Source organism: Lynx rufus, unplaced genomic scaffold, assembly GCF_022079265.1.
Source record: "Lynx rufus isolate CCGP_SWC_20201006 ecotype Redwood Valley unplaced genomic scaffold, mLynRuf1.p SCAF_9, whole genome shotgun sequence".
Lineage (NCBI taxonomy): Eukaryota > Metazoa > Chordata > Mammalia > Carnivora > Felidae > Lynx > Lynx rufus.
The window spans coordinates 17,858,844-17,882,905 of NW_025814897.1; the positions used below are offsets into that span (position 1 = coordinate 17,858,844).

Sequence of the window (24,062 nt, forward strand, 5' to 3'; positions counted from 1 at the left end):
AGGCTATTATTTGAATTGGACCTTGAAAAATGGGTATCACTTAAGTGGTGGCAGTGGGAGAAAAGTAGCCCAGGTAAAAGAAGTAGAATAAACAGAAACAAAGAGCCAAGAAAGCACCAAGTATTGGGGGGAAGTTGCCAGGACTCTCGTTTGGCCGGTGCCTATTAAGGCTTGAAGTAGTGGGAGATGAGGCTTGAAAAAGGTAAGACTATTTGAAAAATCACAACTACCAGACTCATTTACATGCAACTGGGTGGTCAGTAAGAACCTATTAAAATTTGGAGGGAGCGAGAGAGTGATTTTAGGAAGGCTAATTAGATAAAATATTATAGGGTTGTGAAGCAAAGAGAGAGGAGTTAGGGAGCTGTCTTAATATTTCAGGCAGGAAGTACTAGGAGTCGTGCGTGGGGATTGGTAATACAGACCGAAAGGATGGAAAGTGTAAGATCTTATTCTTGTACTTAAGGCAATTTCATTTCTCCAGCTAATAATCAGTATTTAATGTTTTCTTGAACCTAGTTTAGTAAAAGTGAAATAAAAGGGCTGAAATTTCTCAATAACCTTGTCATGTCTAATAGCCTGTCTTCATAACTGCTATTTATTTTAGCTTCACTTTCCCTGTATTGGTTCTTTTTTGTTTGGTTGTTGTTGTTGTTTTTTTTTATCTTTTTTCTAGGAGGAAAACAATGTGGTTCATAACCAGAAAGTAGAAATTCTGAGAAAAATGTTACAGAAAGAACAAGAACGGCTGCAGGTACTAAATTAGAAATGGGGCTGTTTACAGGCCAGTGGAAATGTGAGTGGGCATAGTTGAGTTGATATTTGTCATGATCACAATCACGCAGTATTGTAATCAATGCCATCTGCTAATTTATTAAGAATGGACTTTTTCTATATTTTCTTGACATAAGTAATTAATTCTCAAAATATTTTTATAACTTTTCAGTTATTGCAGGAAGATTACAACCGAACACCTGCCCAAAGATTGCTAAAAGAGATCCAAGAGGCCAAGAAACACATTCCTCAGCTGCAAGAGCAGTTATCCAAAGCCACAGGCTCTGCTCAGGTAGCATCGCTGTTAAAAATGCTACCCAACTTTTTGCAGGAGATTTTTCTTCTGGGAATGTGTTCAGTTCAGAGGGTTGCAGTTGCCTTTTTTAAAAGTGATTTTTTTCTAGCCTAGGCCAACAGGATGTCCTGTGTAGCATGTTACAGAAATAATGATGAACTAAAAGAAATGTGGGCTTCTAATTCTCTGCTTGCTCATGATATCATGTTTCTTTGTTCCGTAATAACTTTAAAAAGAATTGAGTGCTTTTGCTTTGATGTAACAAACTACCAAAATGTATTCAGACGCATATATTTACATTTTTGAGACTCATTCTGCCATTTTGTAACAGAATGGCAGTTAAGTTTTTAGGAACAGATTTTATAAAATGACAGGCATTATGCTAAATACAGAGACAAGCGTTTTCTTGCTTAATCTTCACAACAAGCCTCCAAGATTAGATACTACTATTGTTTCCCCCCATTCTACGTGTACACTTAGAGAACCTCAGAGAAAGGAAATAACTTGTCTGAGGTCGTGTACCTCAAAAGCAGCGGAACTGGATTTAAACCCAGTCTGATGAGTTCAAAGCACTTTCATATTGTTTACAACTATATTTTTACTGGAATTTTAAACTAGATTTAAACAGAGTTTGTTACATAGGTATAAGTTATGGAGATGATGGTCTCATTAGAAAAATAGCTTAACCGGATTTATATTCTGTAATATTCATGTTTGGAATATGAAAGGCTCCTTATAATTTATCTTAAAGCAAAACAGACAAATTACCTGCACCATTTAAACTGAGTAAAAGCTCTTGATTTATCATGCTTCCTGAGTCTATAAGTGAAAAACACTGGTTCATAGAAAGCCGCAGATTCTTTGAGATCATCTAGCCTCATCTCATTTTAAAGTCAAAAAATCATGCGGTTGAGAAAATAAGGGGCTACACTGGTTAAGTGACTTACACAAGGTCACACAGCTGTCAGGTCTCCTGACTTCCTGGTTTGGTGTCCTTTCCATTTACACAGTATTTTTTTTTTCATTACTTTTAGTCCCATTATCTCTATGAAATTTTGAGTCATATGCCTCAGTAATGTTGACAGTTTTATGTTGTTATAATTACTGAGCGAAGACAACATTCTTATTCTGTTCAAACAATAAAAACGTGGTTCCTGATCTAAAAGCCTGTAATAATTTATATTATAGTATTGTGTCCCAGAATTGGCAATTTTTTGAAATTTTAAAGTGTTAGAAGGTAGTTAACCAGAATCTATAGTGTAATAATCTTTGCTGTAATGGGCAGGAAATATGAATTATACAATTTAACCTTTTTGTTCTCTTCAGAAGTTTGAACTTTTATTCTCTTTGCTAAATTCAGATCATGCCATTTTAGAACCACAGAATTAGTAACTACTGATGCTTTAAATTTTTAAAGGTTTAAACTTTCTTGATCGCATCAAACTGGCCAGCTTTTACCAGTCTCCGTTTAGATTGCAGCGTGAGTCTGTTTCTTTATGCAGTCAGTAATGACTTTTTTTTTATTGTGTTGGTGTGTTTGTGTGTGTGTGTGTTTGTGTGTTTAATCTGTTTTAGGATGGAGCTGTAGTTACGTCCTCCAGGTCTTTAGGTGACCCCCCGACAGTCAGTGAGGTAGAAGCAGACCCTGGTGACGGACTAGGGAGAATTGACTACAGCAGCGGAGATGCTTCTCGGCCCAGTAGTGACAGCGCAGAAGTAAGTGTTCTACGTCTTAGTCTTGTATTCTTCTTTACAGCTCCTTTCCATGTTTGATTTTAAGTTACGTGAATAAGAGGTGTTCTCTTATACTTTCTTTTTATCACCACCGCCTTTAATAGAGCAATCTGATGAGCAGAAATCCTGGCCACTGTTGTATATGAGCTTTTAATTCCAGAGTTCACTTTTTCCCTTAGACACACATTGCCAAATGTTTCTTTTGAGGAGGTGGAATTTCCCAGCAGGCCTCTTGTTTGTGGGTTGAGAAGTTAATAATGCTAGTGTTTTTTTACTGAACCAAGAAGCCAACTGTTGATATCTTTAAGTGCATGTTAATATTCCATTTGTGGTCAGAGTGACTCAGTCTTGAATCATGGGGCACTTTGCCATTACAAAGAGGAAAAGCCTTAGTCCTGTTAGATAGACTTGAGTTAATAGCCCTTGTTTAGTAATGCTTTCTTGATTAACCCCAGAATTGCCAGATAAACATGGGTATTTGTTAAGAAGATCATAAGAAAATATTCCAAATTGAATATGATGTAGCACCATAGTCATATGAGTACTTAAAAGCTAAGTTCACTGTTGCTTACTCAGCAATACTTTGTAAATGGTATGCAGTGATAAGAATAATGACTTAAAAAAGTAGACCACCCTCTTTAAAAGTGAGGAGGAAAATAGTCTAAACCAGTGTTTTGGAAACTGTAGATCATGGAGTCAGTTTAGTGGATTAGGGCTAGCATTAAAAAAGAAAGTATAGGAAATAATGCTTTGCAAAATGTAGATGAGGTAACTGTTACTTCTTGTGACTTGTTATATACACATGTATGTGTGTGTGTGCGCGTGTGTGTGTTCGTTCGTATGCTGGTTAACAATGTAAAATTTCTTTCTCTTTTTAAATTTTTTTAACATTTATTTTATTTATTTTTTGAGAGACAGAGCATGAGCGGGGGAGGGGCAGAGAGGGAGGGAGACACAGAATCCGAAGCAGGCTCCAGGCTCCGAGCTGTCAGCACTGAACCCAATGAGGGGCTCGAACCCACAAACTGCAAGATCATGACTCAAGCCAAAGTTGGACGCTCAACCAACTGAGCCACCCAGGCTCTCCAACAATTAAAATTTCTTTTTCTTATTGAACGTTGTGATAAAAAAGTTTGGAAGCCACCAGTTAAAGCCATCATTCAGGCCACCTTTTGAGGCTTAGGCCCAATGACTCAGTCCTTCATTCAGGGAAGATTTGAGGATTTTTTTTTTTTTTTTTTTTTTTTTGGAAAGACAGTGCTAACATAACAGTCTTATGATTGGTCGATAGGCTGAAGGTTTTAATGAAAAATTTCAATTTTGACTCAAGAAAAAAACATTTCCTGGCCATACACACCATATGCTATAATCACTCGTTTATGTTACTTATTTTAGTTAATTCTCAAAACAGCCTTATGAAGTAGTACTATTGTTACCATAATTTTACAGAAGAAAAAACTGTGGCCAAAGGGAGTTAACTAATTTGCTGACTTAACCCGATAGTATGTGATCTGCCTACATCTAGCTCTAAAGTACCATTACCTGAAATATAAACAAAAGCCCTGAGGAGTAAAAATGCATAACATTTTGGGAGAGCAGTGAAAATTTTACTGGTATTTGGGATGATGAATGGAATGGCTAGAGTTTATCTTAGAAACAGAGGCTTGAGTTCAGGTTTTAGAGGCCTTCAAGTTGTTCTAGAAGTACTGTTTTTGGGAGGTCCTTCTCACATTCTCCTTTTAGATTCACTGCTGCTTCTCGTGTTTTCATGGCTTGTCTTTACCATTCGATAGTTTCTTGAGAGGACAGGGACAGTCTTATTTGACTCCATGTCTCCAAAGTCTGGCAGATCCTACAATCAGGAATTCAGAACAGATGGTACAAAAGAAAACTTTGAATTTTACCTTGTATTTAGAGGAATGTTACAATAAAATATGTGGGTTAGAAATACAACTTGATGGAGGCACCTGGGTGGCTAAGTCAGTTGAGCATGTGACTCTTGATTTTGGCTCAGGTCGTCGTCTCATAGTCATGAGATCGAGCCCCACGTTAGGCTCTGCACTGAGTGTGGAGCCTGTGCTTAAGATTCTCTCTCTCTCTCTCTCCCCCCTCGTCCCCCCCTAAAAATTAAAAGAAAAAAAGAAATATAACTTTATGAAACACAGAGTGAATTGGCAAGTGTAGAAATAAACATTCCAGTGACTTGAGATTATTTGAGATGTACTTGGTGTTTAGTAAGTATTTGTTTTTTTTTTTTAAATTTTTTTTTAATGTTCTTTGAGAGAGAGAGAGCACGAGTAGGAGAGAGATGGAGAGAGAGGGAGACACAGAACCTGAAGTAGGCTGTAGGCTCTGAGCTGTCAGCATAGAGCCCAATGCAGTGCTCGAACCCACGAACCTTGAGATCATGACCTGAGCCGAAATTGGACACCTAACCGACTGAGCCACCCAGGCGCCCCTATAATAAGTATTTGAATGAACAACAGAATGAATGCAAGTTTGGGCTCTATCTTGCTTGCAGTGGAGAGGCGCCATCAGTGTCATGTCAGTGTGGCAATGAATTGGAATAAAGAGACAGGGAGATCTGTAAGGAAAGAAGATTGGTTGGCTTAATAAGACCCTAGCAAATGTGTGCTGAATGGCTAATAAAGAGTTACCATTTATTGACTTCCTCCTACTTTGTGTCCACAGTCATGCCTACGGTACAAATATTCTTTTATTAAACTCTCATAATAATATTAAAGAAGCAATATCACTATCTTATAGATGAAGAAATTAAAGCCAGGTAAATAAATGGGTGTTGTGGAAATCCAGATGAGAGATAATACATCGCAAACTAGGATATTTACTTGAACACATAACTAGTTTAATTCCTACAAGGTCTGTTGGAAGCTTAAGATGTGCTTTGTTTAGCTTGTGGATTTCCATGTTTGTTTCATTTGTACTCTGTTAAGACCACAGGAACCAATGGGTCTTACTGTCTTTTGAATCAGTGCTTTTACTTGTTTCCCATTTTCTGCTCGCATTTTATAAAATAATATTCTTGTAATGTTTGTGATACCATTGTTATTATAAAATTCCCTGCTTATGCTCACCTCAGAGAAAGCTGTGAAGAACACCCATGTACCCGGTTCTCACAGCAGAAGCAAGTACATCACAAATCAGCATCCAAAATGTAGAGCATCTGTCTGGTTTTTGTGAATTTGTGGCTGATATTTAAAAAAAACTTATTTTGGAAACTTTTAAACCTATTCAGAAATAGAGGCTAACATAATGATCCCTTTTACGTCCTTGATCACCCAGCCTCAGAAGTCATCAACAAGTGCTCAAACTTGTTCTGTCTGTATCCCTCATTCTTCACACCCTCCAAATACAGGATTCTTTTCAAGTAAATCCATGACATTATTTCATCAATATGTGTCTTGAAGAGAAAAGAGGACTTTTTCAAAAATACAGGTGTAATAACATTATCAAATCAAATTTCTAAGTATGTAATTTGATTGCCCTAATTGTCTCATAATGATCTTTCTGCTGTTGGTTTATCTGAGTCAGGATCTAGTCAAGGTCTTCAGCCTTTGGTTCATAAGTCTCTTAATTTGTTATGTCCTTTTTTTTTTTCTTGCTGTTCTTTTGTGACAGAAACTGGGTCATATGCCCGGTAAAGCAACCCACATTTTAATTGTATTTTCATGGTATTGTTTAACATGTTCATCTCTCTATATTTCCTGAAAGCTATTAGTGAGATCTAGAATCTTGATCAGATTAAGAGCTGTTGTTTGGCCAGAACAATTCATGGGTGGACTGTGTATATCCTGTTACATCACATCAGGAGGTGGATGTCTGGTTGTCTTTCTCTAAGTTTAAAGTGTGCAGACTATGTCAGCATGATTCGTTCATAATCAAGTTTTCCATTAAGCTTTTATATAATGTTGTCACCAGTCACTGATGATCAAAATGCCTGCATCCATTCTTTAGTGGTTTCAAAAGGATGATATTATAATTTTGTCATTCCTTCTATATTTATTAGACGGAATCATTTTAAAAGAATTTTGTCTTACTAGCTTTTAGGTGACCCTAAAATATAGCTGATACAGGAAATGCGGGATAAATACTTGATTCTTATCCCATGATGTACCTGTTTCCAGAGGAGTTGGTACCCTAACAGGATCTAATGGTCACCAATGTGGGGATGTGTGTGTGTGTGTGTGTGTGTGTACACACTTGTGTAATATTTTGAATTCATAGATTTTAACATATTTGCTTATTGTGTTTTAGTCCATTGCAGTCATTATTTCTTTTTGTTGCTTAAGTTGTCCGTTTTTTGGGCAGTGGGAGCTCCTTCTAGTTGTCTTATGTGTTCTTTTAACATGACCTCCCAGTAATTTTGATAACAAGTTATCAGCAACGCTTTCTGCTGTGACAAGATTATTCTATCTTTATCTTTATATCTCTTGTCCAAGACCCAGAGTCGTCCATTTGTCCAAGGTGGAGCTTATATTTGAAGCTACTGTTTTTATCTTGTGCTGTCTTAGTATATGTATAAATAGCATGTGTGTTCCCTGTTGGCATTCACACAAAAATCTCTTGCACCTCATTTTCAGCTGCTCTGACGAATGGCTCCCTTGCTGTGGAGTGTTCCTCATCCTCCAGAATCGAAGTTCCACACATCATATTCTTTGTGTTTTGTAATTTTAGAAAATTAGAATTGTAATATTCTTTGTGTTTTGTAAATTTTAGAAGAATCCACACGTCACTTCTACACGATACAGAAAAATAGAAACTTAATCTCATTCCTATAAATAGGCCAAAATGCTTGTAACTTGCATAGAAAGAAACAGTTGGGGGCAGAGGGGGTTAGAAGTGGTGGATAAAGACAGAGTTTGACTTTGACATAACTAGTTTGAGAGATACATAATGCATCCAGTTAGGTTTATTTGGTAGAAATTAGCACTCAGTCCTGGAGATGAGGTACAACTATTCTGTTAGTGTGATATTGTTCATCAGCATAAAACTCAAAAGGCCAAGAGAATAAGTGCCTTGCCAAAGTCGGGGAAAAAAATAGTAGAGTGAGGTATGATGCAAGATCCTTTGTGGTTTCAAATACAAATGTGAAATCCGGAACCTTGTTTTCCACCCTATTTTTCCTTGTCCCTTTTTGGGGAGCCTGTTGAAATGAACTGAATGTCTTTTTTTAGAGTCCCAAGAGTGCCCTGAAAGAGAGGATTTATCTAGAGGAAAACCCAGAGAAAAGCGAAGTGATTCAGGACACTGTGAGTATGGAGTCCATGAAGCGGTAGGGCTTCCTTTCGCTTTCCTTCCACTTCAGTAACAGACACCCCTGATATTTGTGTATTTGGGGATGGAGGGGGAGTGGGGAGAGAAGAAGCTTAAACTGATTCAGTAAGATTTGATAAATGGAGAGCTACTCCATGATAGTAGTATTAGGTGGTTCAGTGTTACTTTGCTTATTGTGGTAAAAAATGCGTAACGTAAAATTTACCATTTTAGTAATTTTTAAGTATACAGCTTATTGTCATTAAATCATATTGACCTTCATGTACAACCGTCACCGTATCTGTCTCCAGAACTTTTTCATCTTCCCCAGCTCAGAGTCAGTATCCATTAAACACTGACTCCCCATTCTCCTCTCCCCAGAGCACTTAACAACCATTGTTTTACTCTGAATTTGACTAGGTTCGGAACCTTATATAAGTAGCATCATACAGTGTTTGTCCTTTTGTGACTATCTTATTTCACTTAGTGTAGTGTCTTCGAGGTTCATCCATGTTGTGGCCTATGTCAGAATTTCCTTCCTTTTTAAGCCTGAATAATAGTCCATTGTTTGCATATACCATGTTTTGTTTATCCATTGATCTGTCAGTGAACGCTTGGGTTGTTTCTGCCTTTTGGCTTTTGTGAATCATGCTGCTGTGGCCATGGGTGTAAAATATCTATTCAAAATATCTATGCTTTCTTTTAGTTCTTTTGGGTATTCATTCAGAAGTGAGATTGCTGGATTTTGCATATTCTTATGTGAATACTTTTAACATTCTGCTTTTGTTTTCTAATTAGATTTGTATAAAGTTTTATAGTAAAAGATTTAATTAAACAGCAAGTGATCCGTCAATTATTAGCAACATAAGGGTTATTGAAAATTCAGAGACATGGAAACAGCTATAAAATCAAAAGTTGTCTTGACAACCACTCTGAACAAATTTCTGTTGTTGCACCATTTTTTAAAAAATTACAAAAGCCTTAGAGTTTAAAAAAGAAGCAGTAAAAATGTCAGAATCAAGGTTAGAAGACGCAAATACAAAGGGCCGCAGCTTAAGGAGGGAAAACTTAGCTACATACGACTTCATGTATCTTGCGGCTACATGCGCGTACCTTCAGCTCTGAGATGCACGTGGCCCCCGAGTCAGGATCGCCCCACTGTCCTTGCTCAGCCCCAGATCCTGCATGTCAGCTGCTGTCAGGTTTGAGCCAAACTCATGCCTTCCTTGTTTCCTCCCCAATTTTTATTTCCTTAATACTGTATGGCCTTTGATTTTAGTATTTATGGACCTCATACATCGCATATTTTTTATATCGTATGCTCGTGCCCTCACACTGCCTTCTTCCTGCTCAGTCCGTCCTTGTGAGTGAGCTGACAAGTGGATGAGCTGTGGCACGGGAGGGAGATCTGCCAACCTACATTTTCGTGTTTGCAACTCTGGTTCTTTGTTTCTATACAAAATGATTTTAATTTTGTGCGATTGCTTGAAAATTTCGTTGCATTATGCCAGCGATTTGCAACCGGGAGTGATTTTGTCCCTCAGGGAACATTTGGCAGTGTATGGCAACGTTTTTGATTGTCATGGCTGGGAGGCTGCTGCTGGCATGTAGTGGGCGGGTAGAGGCCCAGGATGCTGCTTAACATCGTACAATGCACAGGACGGCCCCCACAACAAAGAATTATCCAGCCCAAAATGTCAGCAGTGCCAGGGTTGAAAAACCCTGCATTATGCACTTAGGAAAATGAATTGAAAATGAAAAAACAGGGTTCAGTGACAGCTTTCAATTATGCGATGTTAATAGAAGTCTTTGTGTTAACCTCTTCACTCACTTCATCTTATCATTTCTATTCTCATTTTTCCTTTGTCTTGTTGTCTTCGTTCACTTTTCCTAATCTAGCTTTTGAGAATTGTAATTATTTACAGAAGCCAACTTTCTGTCTGGAACAAGGTTTATATGAAATGAGTGGAGTACACAGAGATTAGAATCAGATATCCAAGAGTGTAGTGAGCAAAAGGTGTTAATTATTTCCAGAGGAAATGTTTTTTTCTCCCTAAGAACAGTTGATACTGTTGTGGTTTTCTTTGCTAAAATGATTCATTGCCTTGAAAATTTGAGAACCACTTCTTTGAAAGTGAAGCACTTAAAGAAAATCAATAAAATGAAATCTGGTCGGTTGACTGAACCATTTCTTTTTGATGATTTGGCTTCATTTTTCTCTGAATTTGACCAACAGATAATTTCTCTATTTTTTTTCTCTGAATGTTACCAGGACACTCAGTCACTCATTGGGAGCCCCTCTCCCCGAATGGCACCTCATATTATTGGAGCAGAGGATGATGATTTTGGTACTGAACATGAACAGGTGATGGCTTTTTTTCTAAAAAACAAATTATTAATTATTTGAGATGTTTACTTTGTTACAAAAATGAATGCTTTTTGGAGATTGAAATTGTATTTGTAAAGATTTGAAGCTGTATCTTAGAGCTAAGATTAATTGCTTGGCTTAGTTGTTTATTTTAGCTTTGACCAATAGAAATGACTTTGCTTTTAAAGCTGATAAGAAGTGATTGATTTACACTAAAGTACTTCCTTTTGGGAGAGGAGGGTGCAATTGTAAATATATCTTTTTTTGATTTAAAATTCCAATGGTTTGGAAATATGATTGGCTTGATTCTTGGTTTTGTATCCCATGATCTTGCTAATAAACTCACTACTTCTAGGAGCCTTTACTTTTTTTTTAGTTTTTTATTTTATTTTATTTTTTTAGTGTTTATTTCATGTTTGAGATTGAGAGATAGCATGAGCAGGGAAGGGCAGAGAGAGAGGGAGACATGGAATCCGAAGCAGGCTCCAGGCTCTGAGCTGTCAGCACACAGCCCGTTGCGGGGTTCGAACTCACAAACCTTGAGATCATGACCTGAGCCAAAGTTGGACAATTAACTGAATGAGTCACCCAGGTGCCCCTCGGAGCTTTTTAAAATAGCTTTTTGGGGGGCCCCTGGGTGGCTCAGTGGGTTAAGCATCTGGCTTGGGCTCAGGTCATGATCTCGCAGTTACTGAGCTTGATCCCCATGTCAGGCTCTGTGCTGACAGCTTAGAGCCTGGAGCCTGCTTCAGATTCTCTGATGCAAAATGTAAGGTAAGCTCGTTTTGTGTCTCCCTCTCTCTCTCTGCCCCTCCTTTGCTCACTCTCTCTCTCTCTCAAAAATAAAACATTAAAAAAAATTTTTTTTAAATACATAAAATTAAATGGCTTTTTGGGATTTTCCACATAGACAACCACATCGATTTCTTTGTTTCCAATCTGTTTATCTTTTATTTCTTGTTGTTACCTTTATTGTACTGGTTAGGACTTCCACTATGAGGTTGAATTGGAGTGGTAAGACAGGACATTCTTGCCTTCTTCCTGACCTTAGGGAGAAAGATATTTAGTCTTTCATCATTAAGTGCGATGTTAGCTATAGGTATTTTGTAGATACTGTTTATTAGGTTATGGAAGTTTACTTCTATTTCTACTTACTGAGAGTTTTTTTGTCACGAATGAATGTTGAACTTTGTTAAGTAATTGACATCATACAGGTTTTTTTTTTATTTAGTCTCTTAATATGATAAATTACATTGATACTAGTATGTTGGACCATATTTGCATTCCTGGGATAAACCACATTTGGTCGTATAGTGTATTTTCCTTTTTATATATTACCAGATTCAATTTGCTATTATTTTGCTGATGATGTTTACATTGTTTTTTATGGGGTATATTGGTCTGTAGTTTTCTTTTTTTAGAATGTCTTTGGTTTTGATGTTTAGGTAATGCTGTCCTCTTAAAATGACTTCAGAAGTGTCCCCTCCTCTTGTATTTTTTGAAAGAGATTGTGAAGAATTGGTATTATTTGTTTAGATTAACTTTCTTTAATTTATTTAAACATGAGAAATTAAATGGAAATTGTGAGTCAAGATTACCTTAAGTTGAACTATTAGTTTTCTGTGTTCAGTGCAGTTAGGGAATACAATTATTCTAGGAGTTGTCTCACTTAAACTTATACATCTCCATTTTCGTACAACCATTTCTGCGATTAGCTCAAAAGGAAAGGAAGACACCTATTTCATTATTAGGCAAAAACCTCCCATTACCTTTTTAGAAGTGTTGCTACACTGCTTTTTTACTTACTGACTTGTAGACATCTGAGTTCCTCGGTAATTATCTATTGAACTTGCATTCTCCTAAGATGGTTTTTCTTCCAAGCTGTTTCCAAGAGATTATTAATTTCCAGAGGGAGAGATTCCATAAGCCCAGGTGCTCATAAGTTCCGGTGAAATTTTTAAGATGTTGAATTTTTTAGGGTATGTCAAAGTGAAATTTGGGTAGTTGTGTTTAACTGAGCTTACCTTACATTTTGCATCTGTGTGGTGGAGTTACTGATGTATCATTATTTCCTTTTCTAGATCAATGGGCAGTGCAGCTGTTTCCAGAGCATTGAACTGCTAAAATCTCGCCCTGCTCACCTGGCTGTTTTCTTACACCATGTAGTTTCACAGTTTGACCCTGCAACGTTGGTAATGTATTTGACGATTTAGCCAATTCAGAGTTCCTACATTGATTCTTATACTGTAAAACTTTGCACTTCTGCAAGATGAGTTGCTAAGCATATACGGATAGATACATAAGATAGCTGAAAGTTATTTATTTTTAAACTTCCTTGCATGGTAATGATTACATTGTCTGTAGTGGCCTACTTGTGGGAAACTTTGCTACTCAGTGAAGATCTAGCAGGTTATATTTTTCATGATTTCCTACTTTCTTTCTCTTTTCCATTTCTTCCTCTACTGCAGCTCTGTTATCTCTATTCAGACCTATATAAGCAGACCAATTCCAAGGAGACTCGGCGTGTCTTCCTCGAGTTTCATCAGTTTTTCCTGGATCGATCTGCAGTAAGTTACCAAGTTAATATTATGTCATCTGCACTGTTGTACGTTGAGTTATTGGTCTCCTACTTCCAGTCTGACCTCATATTTTTGGACATTATTGTTTTGGACTTTCTGACATCTATGTTGTGTCTCAGTTACTGATTACTCTTGACTGTTACTCTTATTATTTTTAAATTAGTTGTAGGCTCTGAATTCTCACAGTAGGTCTTAGGGGGTATACACGTACATTTGGGCTTATACATGTGCATAATGAGAGAGTGAAAAGGAGAACCCAAATGATATATGTATATATTGGGATCCAGAGGATATTGCTGGTATAATGAACTCTGGTTGGTCTCTTTGAAGTTTAGAGGCACAAGTTTAAAAAGTGGTGGAAAAGATCTTACATGAATGATAATAGTGTTTTATTTTATTTTACCAGTAGAAGTCTTTATGAGATTTTTAAACTAATGGGTTTTATTATTCTTGGCCTCGTGGTAGGGTAAGTACCAGCCCGTAATGCTCCCCGGATAATTGTGCTGCGGTTCCTGAGACGTCTTCCACGTTTGCTCCTCTCTTCTATGACTGTGTCACAACTTCCCTCTCCTGAAACCTCATCGCCTCCTCTCCTGCCCTTTCTCAGCTCATGACCTTGCTGTTTCTTTGAGAAATTTGAAGTATCTGCAGGTGAACTTCTACCAGATATCAACTGCCTTCATTCATCATAGTATATGCTCTGCCCTTTCTCCTGATGTTGTGGAGACACTGTCTTGTTTTATACCAAGGTGACTCTTCCCCTGTTTACCTGGACTGCATTTCCTTCTTCCTACTTGACAACATCATCTAGCAATTGCCATCCTTCTCTCTGATATCGTCAACTTTTTGTTTTCTGTTGAATCGTTCACGTTAGCATGCAGACGTTGTGAGTTTACCAATCCTAAAACAAACATACCCAGAAACATTTTTGTCTCCACTTCTCCCTCCAACTCTTACCTCATTATCTTTGTATTCCTTTACAAAGTTGCCTGCACACCTACACATTGCAGAATACAGTTACCTTTTCAGTGAGGCCTTCCCTGACCAATCTACTTGAAATTTTATTCCCTTCACTTTCTGTCACCTGTCATGTGTTATTTTTGTCCATAGAACTTTTATTTTGTTGGTTTATTTTGTCTGTATTCTTACTCTTCTGCCCTGAATGTAAAGCTCCATTAGGGCAGATATTTTTGTTCTGTTTGTTCATTGCCATTTTTCCAACACTGATCGATCCTGGAAGAGTGGTCACTTTGATATTTATTGAGTGAATGAGTTAGGGTTCTGATTATACTGCCACTGTTTAAAATATTATAGGGGCGCCTGGGTGGCTCAGTTGGTTAAGCAGTCTGACTCTTGGTTTTGGCTCACGTCATGATCTCATGGTTCATGGGTTTGAGCCTCACGTCAGGCTCTGTGCACTGCACAGAGCCTGCTTAGGATTCTCTGTCTCCCTCTCTCTCTGCCCCTCCCCCCTCTCAAAAATAAAACAATAGACTTAAAAAATAAAATATTATACGTATATTCATTAAGATGATTTACTTCCATGAGGAAACTATAGTATATTGAAGTATATTTGAATTTCACATTTCCTTTTTTTAGAATCGAAGTACAGTTGACATTCAATATTATATTAGTTTCAGATGTACAACATAGTGATTTGACAATTACATATATAATGCTCACCATGGTAATAACTATAGTTATCATGTCACTATACAAAGTTATTCTAGTATTATTGACCTGTATTTCCTGTGCTATACTTCTAATCCCTGTGACTTATTTATTTTTTTACTTTTCTTATAAGTTTTTAATTCCATTTCATTAACAGACAGTGTTATTTAGCTGAAAGTGTACAGCATAGTGATTCAGCAATTCCATGTATCACCTGGTGCTCATCACAAATGCACTCTTGAATCCCCATCACCTATTTAACCCATCCCCTACCCCACTTCCCTCTGGTAACCCTCAGTTTGTTTTCTCTAATTAAAGAGTCTGTTTCTTGGCTTGTCTCTGTCTTTTTTTCCCTTCGCTCATTTGTTTTCTTAAATTCTACGTATGAGTGAAATCATACGGTATTTGTCTTTCTCTGACTTATTTTGCTTAGCATTATACGCTCTAGCTCCATCCATGTGGCAGCAAATGGCCAAGATTTCATTCTTTTTTAAGGCTGAGTGATTTCCATTGTACGTATATATACCACATCATCTTTATCCATTCACCAATCACTGGGCACTTGGGCTGTTTCCATATCTTGACTATTGTAAATAATGCTGCCATAAACATAGAGTTGTGTGTTTCCCTTTGAATTGGTGTTTTTATATTCTTTGGGTAAATACCCAGTAGTGCAATTGCTGGATTGTAGGGCAGTTCTATTTTTAACTTTTTGAGGAAACTCCATCCTGTTTTCCAAAGTGGCTGCCCCACTTTGCATTCCCACCAGCAGCGCATGAGTGTTCCTTTTTCTCCACATCCTTGCCAATACCTCTTGTTTCTTGTGTTGTTGATTTTAGCCATTCTGACAGGTGTGAGGTGATGTCTCATTGTAGTTTTGATTTGCATTTCCTTGATGGTAAGTGATGATGAGCATCTTTCCATGTGTCTGTTGGGCATCTGGATGTCTTTTGGAGAAATGTCTGTTCATGTCTTCTGCCCATTTTGTAATTGCGTTGCTTTTTGGGTATTTAGTTTTGTAAGTTCTTGTTATACCTTGTATAGGAACCCTTTTGGGATATGTCATTGCAAATACCTTCTTCTGTTTTGTAGGTTGTCTTTTAGTTTTGTTGGTTGTTTTCTTTGCTGTGTAGAAGCTTTTTGATTGAGATGTAGACCCAATAGTTTATTTTTGCTTTTGTTTCCCTTGTCTCAGGAGACGTGTCTAGAAAAAAGTTGCTATAGCCAATGTCCAAGAGGTTACTGCTTGTGTTCTCATCTAGTATTTTTATGGCTTCAGGTCTCACATTTAGGTCTTTCATCCATTTTGAATTTATTTTTGTGTATGGTATAAGAAAGCGGTCCAGTTTCATTCTTCTGCATATTGCTGTCCAGTTCTCCCAACACCATTTGTTGAAGACATTGTCCTTTTCCCATTAGATATTCTTTCCTGCTTTGTTGAAGATTAATTGCCAATATAGTTGTGGATTTATTTCTGAGTTTTCTATTCTGTTTTAATTGATCTATCTACGTGTCTGTTTTAGTGTCAGTGCCATATTGTTTTGATGACTACAGCTCTGTAATATAACTTGAAGTCTGGAATTGTGATGCCTCCAGCTTTGCTTTTCTTTTTCAAGGTTGCTTTGGCTATTTGGGGTCTTCCGTGGTTCCATACAAATTTTAGGATTCTTTGTTCTAGTTCTGTGAAATATATGGTTGGTATTTTGGTAGGGATTGCATTAAATATGTAGATTGCTTTGGGTAGCATAGACATTTTAACAATATTTGTTCTTCTGATCTTTGAGCGTGGAATGTCTTTCCATGTCTTTGTGTTGTCTTCAGTCTCTTACATCAGCATTTTATAGTTTTCAGAGTACAGGCCTTTCACCTTGTTGGTTAGGTTTATTCCCAGGTATCTTATATTTTTGGTGCAATTGTAAATGAGATTGTTTTCTTAATTTCTCTTCCTGCTGCTTCATTATTAGTGTATAGAAATGCATCAGATTTCTGTACCTTGATTTTGTATCCTGTGACTTTACTGAATTGGTTTATCAGTTCTAGCAGTTTTTTGGTGGAGTCTTTGGGCTTTCTATGTATAATAACATGTCATCTGAAAATAGTGAAAGTTTAACTTCTTCTTTACCAATTTTGATGCCTTTTATTTCTTTTTGTTGTTTGATTGCTATGGCTTGGGCTTCCAGTACTTTGTTGAATAGAAGTGGTGAGAGTGGACATCCTGTCTTGTTCCAGACCCGAGGGGAAAAGCTCTCAGTTTTTCCCTATTGAGTAAGATGTTAGATATGGGTTTTTCAAATATGGCCTTTATTATGTTGAGGTACGTTCCCTCTAAACCTACTTTGTTGAGGGTTTTTATCATGAATGGATGTTATACTTTGTGACTTATTTATTTTACAATTGGAAGTTGGTACCTCTTAATCCCCATCACTCATTTAACTTATTTCCCACCCTGTTTCCCCTCTGGCAACCATCAGTCTGCTCTGTATTTATGAGCCTAATTCTGTTCTTGGTGTGTGTTTGCTCATTGGTTTTAATTCTTAGGTTCCACATGTAAATGAAATTATACAATATCTGTCTTCTCTGTCTAGACCATTTGCAGTGTATAATACCCACTTGGTCCATCATGTGGTTGTGAGTGGCTAGGTGTCATTCTTTTTTATGGCCGAGTAATAATTCCACTGTGTATATCTACCACATTTTCTTTATCCATCCATCTATTGGTGGATAGTTACGTTCCTTCTATATCTTGGCTGTTGTAAATAATGCTGCTATAAACATAGGGGTGCATGTGTCTTTTTGAATTAGTGTTTTTGTTTACTTCAGGTAAATCCCCAGAAGTTAATGTCACATATCTTAAGAGCTCCAAGCTAAGTCAAATCTTTATTTTGCTGCTTGTGATCTGTATTAAATTTATCAGTATTAAAGTGTAATAACCCTGATAGATTTATTTGCTGATTATTCTTTCATGTCACAGGTGGTTTATTTATTTCATATAAATACAGAAATGAGCGTGTATATACTTTTTTACATTTATGCTAGCAATACTTCTAGGACAGTTGATTTGAGCTACTGTGTGACAACGTCAGTGAAAGAGAAAACTTTGAAATCCATTTCACTGTTCTTCAGATGAATTTGGAGATCTCATAATTTGCAGCAGACTTATTTTTTAATGTAAAGCTTTAGATCTTACAGGAACTGTTTAAATTCTCAAAGTATATGACAAGTAGGTATACATTATAAAGTAAGCATGAATAGGTTAAGATACTTTCTTTGAATACAAAATAAGTTGTTTTCTAAGGTACTTCCCAGATTGATGAGAGGGAAAACACAACTATGTGGTAATAGGACCGAAAACTGCAGTTATTATGGGGAAAATCCTAGCTAAGAAGAAGTTAATTATGACACGGTTACCTTAGTTGGGTCAATAGTAAAAACTATGGATGGTTATTGGAGATTTAATACTGCAAAGGCTCGACATTGACATCCAGTACCTTCTCATCAGGGCATGAATGTTGTGAGGGTTCTTTCACTTTACATAGGAAATTACTGGTAATATGTGGTTTAGAGTCTCAAGTACAGCAAAAAAAAAAAAAAGTCATGATTATATATAACTAAATTTTTCATACCATATATACACAGTTTCGGTGTTAACTATATTGATTCAAATGATGTATATAACTGATTATATTAACCAGTGATTATAGATATTTCCTGTATATGATCACTGGGGGGAAGGGCCTATTTTCATGTTGAAACAGTGGTACATTCCAGAGCTGTGAAATTTGGATGGGATAAGTGAGCTTAAACCTGAATGTGATTGTAAAAATAGTTATCCAAGTTGTATCTCTTCACTTTATACAAGTCCTTATATATACACCTTATATAAGTATTTAGTGTTGTTTCACTTTTTGTTTGCATTTTTGTTTTAGCACCTGAAAGTTTCTGTTCCTGATGAAATATCAATAGATCTCGGTAAGTTTGGAGTATCAATATTCTGGAGAATTATGTCTCTGTTAGATATGTAGCACAGTTCATCTCTAAAGGTTTTTATCTGTCACGTGGTAATGAGCAGATCATCTGAATCACAACAGAAAATAGATTCTGTAAATACATTAAACGTATATGAAATTGGAATTGTGAGGTAAAAAACAAAATGCACTGAAGACCTTCTCTTTGTCTTACTCCAAGTTTGTACCAAGTAGCATTGATATGTTGCCAGTTATAATGCACAGGATATACCTTCACATCAGGTAACTCCTTGCCTTTTCCTTGTGCAGAAAAAAGAAGACCTGAGCTTATACCTGAGGATCTACACCGCCACTATATTCAAACTATGCAGGAAAGAGTCCACCCAGAAGTTCAGAGGCACTTGGAAGATTTTCGGTAAGCTTGGTGGCAGATATAAACTGATATGGTAGTTCTGAATTAACTTTCTGTTTAGGTAGGAAAAGGTTACACATTAAGTCCTTGGCTTAGCATATGGTCTTTATCACTGTGATTAAAATGTAAGGAATACCTAGAGTCGAAGAGTTGGCATGGTACTGAGTCCACAGTCCCCATTCTGTATGCTTTCAGGATTTGAGCTCAGGTCTCCTCTAGGCTAAGTGTGTTCCTTCAGGATGTGTGTTCTGTTGAGTGATCGCCTCTAGAATTCTTTTCCTCTGGTGTCCTAGGTGACAGGGGCCCCAAAATAGAAAACTGTGACATTTCGCCTGTTGCTAGAAACTCATAGCCATGGAAACTCTGATGAAACATCTCCAGAGGGAGACGGTTCTTCTCTAGGCCACCTCAGGAAGCTTCTCCTGTTCCCTTTAGGCAGAAACGTAGCATGGGGCTGACCTTGGCTGAAAGCGAGCTGACAAAACTCGATGCGGAGCGAGACAAGGACCGGGTAACTTTGGAGAAGGAACGGGCATGTGCGGAACAGATTGTTGCCAAAATCGAAGAAGTGTTGTAAGTAACAGAAGCATGTGCAAATGCACCTCTCTCTTGAGATGCTCCATAATGCTTAAAGCACACTTTGAACAAACTCAAAAGGGGAGTCAGACCACGTGTGTGGAGCCATGTATTTTGGTTTTAATATTTTAATTTTTTTTTAATTTTTAAATGTTTATTTATTTTTGAGAGAGAGACAGAGCATGAGTGGGGAGGGGCAGAGAGAGAGGGAGACACAGAATCCGAAGCAGGCTCCAGGCTCCAAGCTGTTAGCACAGAGCCTGATGCGGGGCTCAAACTCACAGACTGTGAGATCATGACCTGAGCCGAAGTCAGATGCTCAACCAACTGTGCCACCCAGGCACCCCTAATGTTTTAATTTTTAAATTTTGCTGATGTTTTAGAAAAGTTCTTGTGTTTCTTTTTCTGGGTATTGGTAAAATGAGTAACTATAAAATGTCTAACTGATCAGAAACACTTCCAGTGGTTTTAGTTCATGGGCTTTGAAACTGTTTGAGGTCAGAAAACATTTACAGTTGATGACAGGAGTGAGAAAAGCCTGTAGTCCCCTAGAGGGTTAGGGTTTCTCTGCTATTTCATGCCAGGTGACAGATTGAGCTCTGTTCTGTTGCTTCAGGTATCTGAGTTAATAGCAACTCCTTCGTTAAACTTTAATGTTTAATTTTGAAATATTTTTACTTTTAGGATGACTGCTCAGGCTGTAGAAGAAGATAAAAGGTAATATAACTGGGTTTTTTCCCAAGAATTTTACAAAAAAAAGAAACTGTCTTTTCTAAGTCCTAAATTATGATTTCTTTTAACTTCAAAGTATAGAGTGTCTCCCTCTGGTGGCCTCTGTTTTATTCGACTAATATTCTAGTGTCTTGAGTAGAGTCCTTTTCTATTTGCAACCAGTAGATACCTGCTTAGTTTTTTCTTGATGAATGAATTCTAAGAATTCCAGTATTGCGTTGTTTTTTTTTTTAAGTCATTTGATGTCTTTATTCTGCCCACCCTCCCTTCTCAGAGTCGTTCTTTGACTTAATCCTTTTCCTCCAGTTCAACAATGCAGTATGTTATCCTTATGTACATGAAGCATTTGGGAGTAAAAGTGAAAGAACCTCGAAATTTGGAGCACAAGCGAGGTCGGATTGGATTCCTTCCAAAAATCAAGGTAGGACTGGATACTAGTGTGTTCAGGTCCCTGTGCTTCTTTACACAGGGTCGCAGTGCCTTCCTTCGTCTTCGTATTTACTGATTCAGCAAGTTAGTGCTGGGCGTGCTAATGTGTGTAAGACGTGGTCCCCGTTCTCAAGAAAGTAAAAAATCTAGTGAGACATTCAGGCATGGAAACTAATGATCAGACAGTGTGAGGAGTGCAGATAGCACTTTATGCCGAGTGCCATCCCAGCTCTGTCACGGCCTCAGTCTTTCCTTTTATGGCGCCGGTCACAGTGTGTGATTATTTATGTTTTCGTTTAGTTTTTGTCAGATGGGGCGGCTCTGTGAGGGCAAGGGCCTCCTTCATCGTGTCCCCAGCTTTTAGCACAGTGCCATCATGCAGGAAGGGCTTATTGTTTGTTCAGCAGAGGAATGAATTGCTTGGAACTGGCTCCCGGTAAATGTGTTGGCAAACTACTTTTTTGTTTTCCAAAATTGTCAGCTCGAAATAGGTTGAAAAGACATCTTGAGTTTGACGTGCACACGGTACTGTGTGCTGGCCTCCGAGTGCTGCGTGTGTGTCTCTCACTTGCATTTAGCCAGTTCTTTCAGCTGACCATTAGAATTGCGTTTCTGTGTTCGACAGCGACAAAAGAACTCGACTCTGTTGTGTGTCTCTTATCTCTCTGATTGTACCTTGACTCTAGCAAAGTATGAAGAAAGATCGAGAAGGCGAAGAAAAAGGGAAGCGCAGAGGATTCCCCAGCATCCTGGGACCCCCAAGGAGACCAAGCCGTCATGACAACAGTGCAAGTATGTGAAGCTGGAAATGGCGCGTTCTCACCAGCTCCCTCCATCTTCCCTTCACAGGCTCAGTTAACTAGAAGTATTGGAGAAAGGTGTTCTTGAAATGATTCCACTGAATTTCCAATGTACCGTGCTGGCATTCAAGGTTATTTCTGAGCTAACTATCCCCACGTGGCTCTATAATTATCTTAAACACCTTCTTTAGGGGCACCTGGGTGGCTCAGTCGGTTAGGCGTCCAACTTCGGCTCAGGTCATGATCTCGAGGTTTGTTAGTTAGAGTCCCGCGTTGGGCTCTGTGCTGACAGCTCAGAGCCTGGAGCTTCGGATTCTGTGTCTCCCTCTCTCTCTGCCCCACCCCAGCTTGTGCTCTCTCTGTCTCTCTCTCTCTGTCTCTCTCTCTCTCAAAAATAAATAAACATTCTCTCTGCCCCTCCCCCGTTCATGCTCTGTCTCTCTCTGTCCCAAAAATAAATAAACGTTGAAAAAAATAAAAATAAAAATAAATAAATAAATAAATAAACATTAAAAAATTTTTAAAAAGACTTCTTTAATTGTAGTATCCTGTCAGTTGTCCATAACATAATTTACTTACCTATTCGGATTTTATTTGCATTCAACTTCTGTTAAATCAAAAAAAAAAAAAAAGTGCATGGATTTCTCCACCATTCTTTGTTTAATCTTTTTATACACGTATTACTCACTCTCTCCATACTTATACAATGTCTCCACCTCTCCATTGTGCTTTATTTCCTGATCTCCCTCCACCCACCCTCAGGCCTAACGGAGAGAGATCGGCCCTCTGCGGGAGAAATAGGGAGGGTGGTACCACCGGGTGGGAAATTAGGTCATGTAGTGGTCTTCGACCGGGCAGCACCGCGTTGGAAAATATTGGCGAGGTTGGAGTGGGAGTGGCATTGTGCTAACAGCGGTGCTGGATGTCCGACGCCAGTAGTGGTGTCGAATACCAGTAGTGCCCCAAACACGGAGAAGATGAAGGAAATTTTTAGAGACGAGGTGGAGAAAATGGAATGTGTCTTTTTTTTTTTCTTTTTTGGAGAGAGAGAGAGAGCGCATGTGTGAGCAGGGTAAAGGGGCTGAGGCAAAGGGAGGGAATCTTAAGCAGGCTTCATGCTCAGTGAGCCCAGAGCCTGACACAGGGCTCAATCCCATGATCCTGGGATCGTGACCTGAGCCGAAATCAAAAGTTGGAGGCTCCGCTGGCTGATCCACCAGGTACTCCAAGAATGGAGCCCTTCATAGGTGCTGCCCATGAGTTCCGAGGGGTACAGAAGGAGACTTTTAGGAATTAGGGAAGGGAGAAGTTTAGGATTAGGGAAGTACAGAGCTATGTGAGGGTGCGCAGTGCTGTGGGGGATGATGACCTAAGTGTCTTTAGCTTCTCGTGGTTACTGATGCAAACAGGGATAGTGAGCAGGGTGCAGATTAATCTCGATCGTGTCTGAGGCACGGTATGCTGGTGCAGCTACGAGTGTTGGGGGGCGGGCGGGGCCTTACCAAGGCTCACAGAAGGCTCCATCTTCACTCTTACAAGTGAGTACGGTTCTGTGTGCGTCCATCTCTTCTCTCAACACGCTCCCTCCCCACCTTTGCTCTCCTCTCCTTTTCCCCCTCTTGTCCCTCCTTCTCACTGCCACCTTCTCCTCCCTTTCTCTTCTACCTTCCTCCACCTTCCCCTGCCTTCCTCTCTCTTTCCCTCCCTCCTTTTCTTTTTTTCTTCCTTTCTTCTTTCCCCCTTTCTTTCCTTCCTTTCTTTTGCTCTCTTTCTCTCCCTTTATTTTTCTCTTTCCTTTTTTCCTTCTTTTCCTTCTTTCATTTCTTCCTGTCTTATCTGTCTCTCACACAGTAGTAATTCACAAATATTTTCCATGTTCCAGACAATTTTTAGATCCTTTACATCTTCTTCTTCTTCTTTTTTTTTAGATTTTTGAAACATACATTATTAACCATTGCTTTCTGTTCAGTTGGCAGAGCTATGGAACTACAGAAGCAGCGGCACCCTAAGCACTTATCCACACCCTCTTCTGTGAGTCCTGAGCCTCAGGACTCTGCCAAGTTGCGCCAGAGTGGGTTAGCAGGTGAAGGAACAGACGTTGGGTACCTGCCAGCCAATTCCATGTCCTCTGGGGCCTCAGGGGCCACTCTTTCCCAGGAAGGAGGGAAAGAGAATGATCTGGGTGAGCAAATGCTGTAGTGCAACTTAACTAAGTCTCAAGACTTTAAAACGGTCACACTAAGTCAGCAATAGAGTGGCATATTATTTTAATCAAGCCTGAATCCCAGTTTAACTTCATTTTAACGTTTTAATATCTTCTACAGCTGGTGATAAATCTGTGCTAAGTGATCATTTTGAATTCTCACCAATTGAGGAATATCGATCGAGCACTCTGTCAGGCATTAGCTCTGTATCCGATGCCAGCACACAGAAGTGACCCTTAGATTCTTGCC

The 24,062-nt window shown here is 38.4% G+C and overlaps 1 protein-coding gene across 4 annotated transcripts in view; it reads left to right on the forward strand.

Moving 5' to 3' along the window:
• Nucleotides 1-24,062, forward strand: part of ARHGEF12 (Rho guanine nucleotide exchange factor 12) — a 148,331-nt gene that overhangs the window by 94,845 nt on the left and 29,424 nt on the right. For all 4 annotated transcript variants that reach the window (XM_047070414.1, XM_047070415.1, XM_047070416.1 and 1 more), the window contains 14 exons: nucleotides 677-754; nucleotides 947-1,066; nucleotides 2,645-2,785; nucleotides 7,999-8,073; nucleotides 10,350-10,442; nucleotides 12,527-12,637; nucleotides 12,914-13,012; nucleotides 18,622-18,664; nucleotides 18,970-19,075; nucleotides 19,508-19,645; nucleotides 20,333-20,365; nucleotides 20,687-20,801; nucleotides 21,496-21,601; nucleotides 23,579-23,791. In XM_047070414.1, the coding sequence (XP_046926370.1) occupies nucleotides 677-754; nucleotides 947-1,066; nucleotides 2,645-2,785; nucleotides 7,999-8,073; nucleotides 10,350-10,442; nucleotides 12,527-12,637; nucleotides 12,914-13,012; nucleotides 18,622-18,664; nucleotides 18,970-19,075; nucleotides 19,508-19,645; nucleotides 20,333-20,365; nucleotides 20,687-20,801; nucleotides 21,496-21,601; nucleotides 23,579-23,791 (1,471 nt within the window). The remainder of the gene's footprint in view (nucleotides 1-676; nucleotides 755-946; nucleotides 1,067-2,644; nucleotides 2,786-7,998; nucleotides 8,074-10,349; nucleotides 10,443-12,526; nucleotides 12,638-12,913; nucleotides 13,013-18,621; nucleotides 18,665-18,969; nucleotides 19,076-19,507; nucleotides 19,646-20,332; nucleotides 20,366-20,686; nucleotides 20,802-21,495; nucleotides 21,602-23,578; nucleotides 23,792-24,062) is intronic.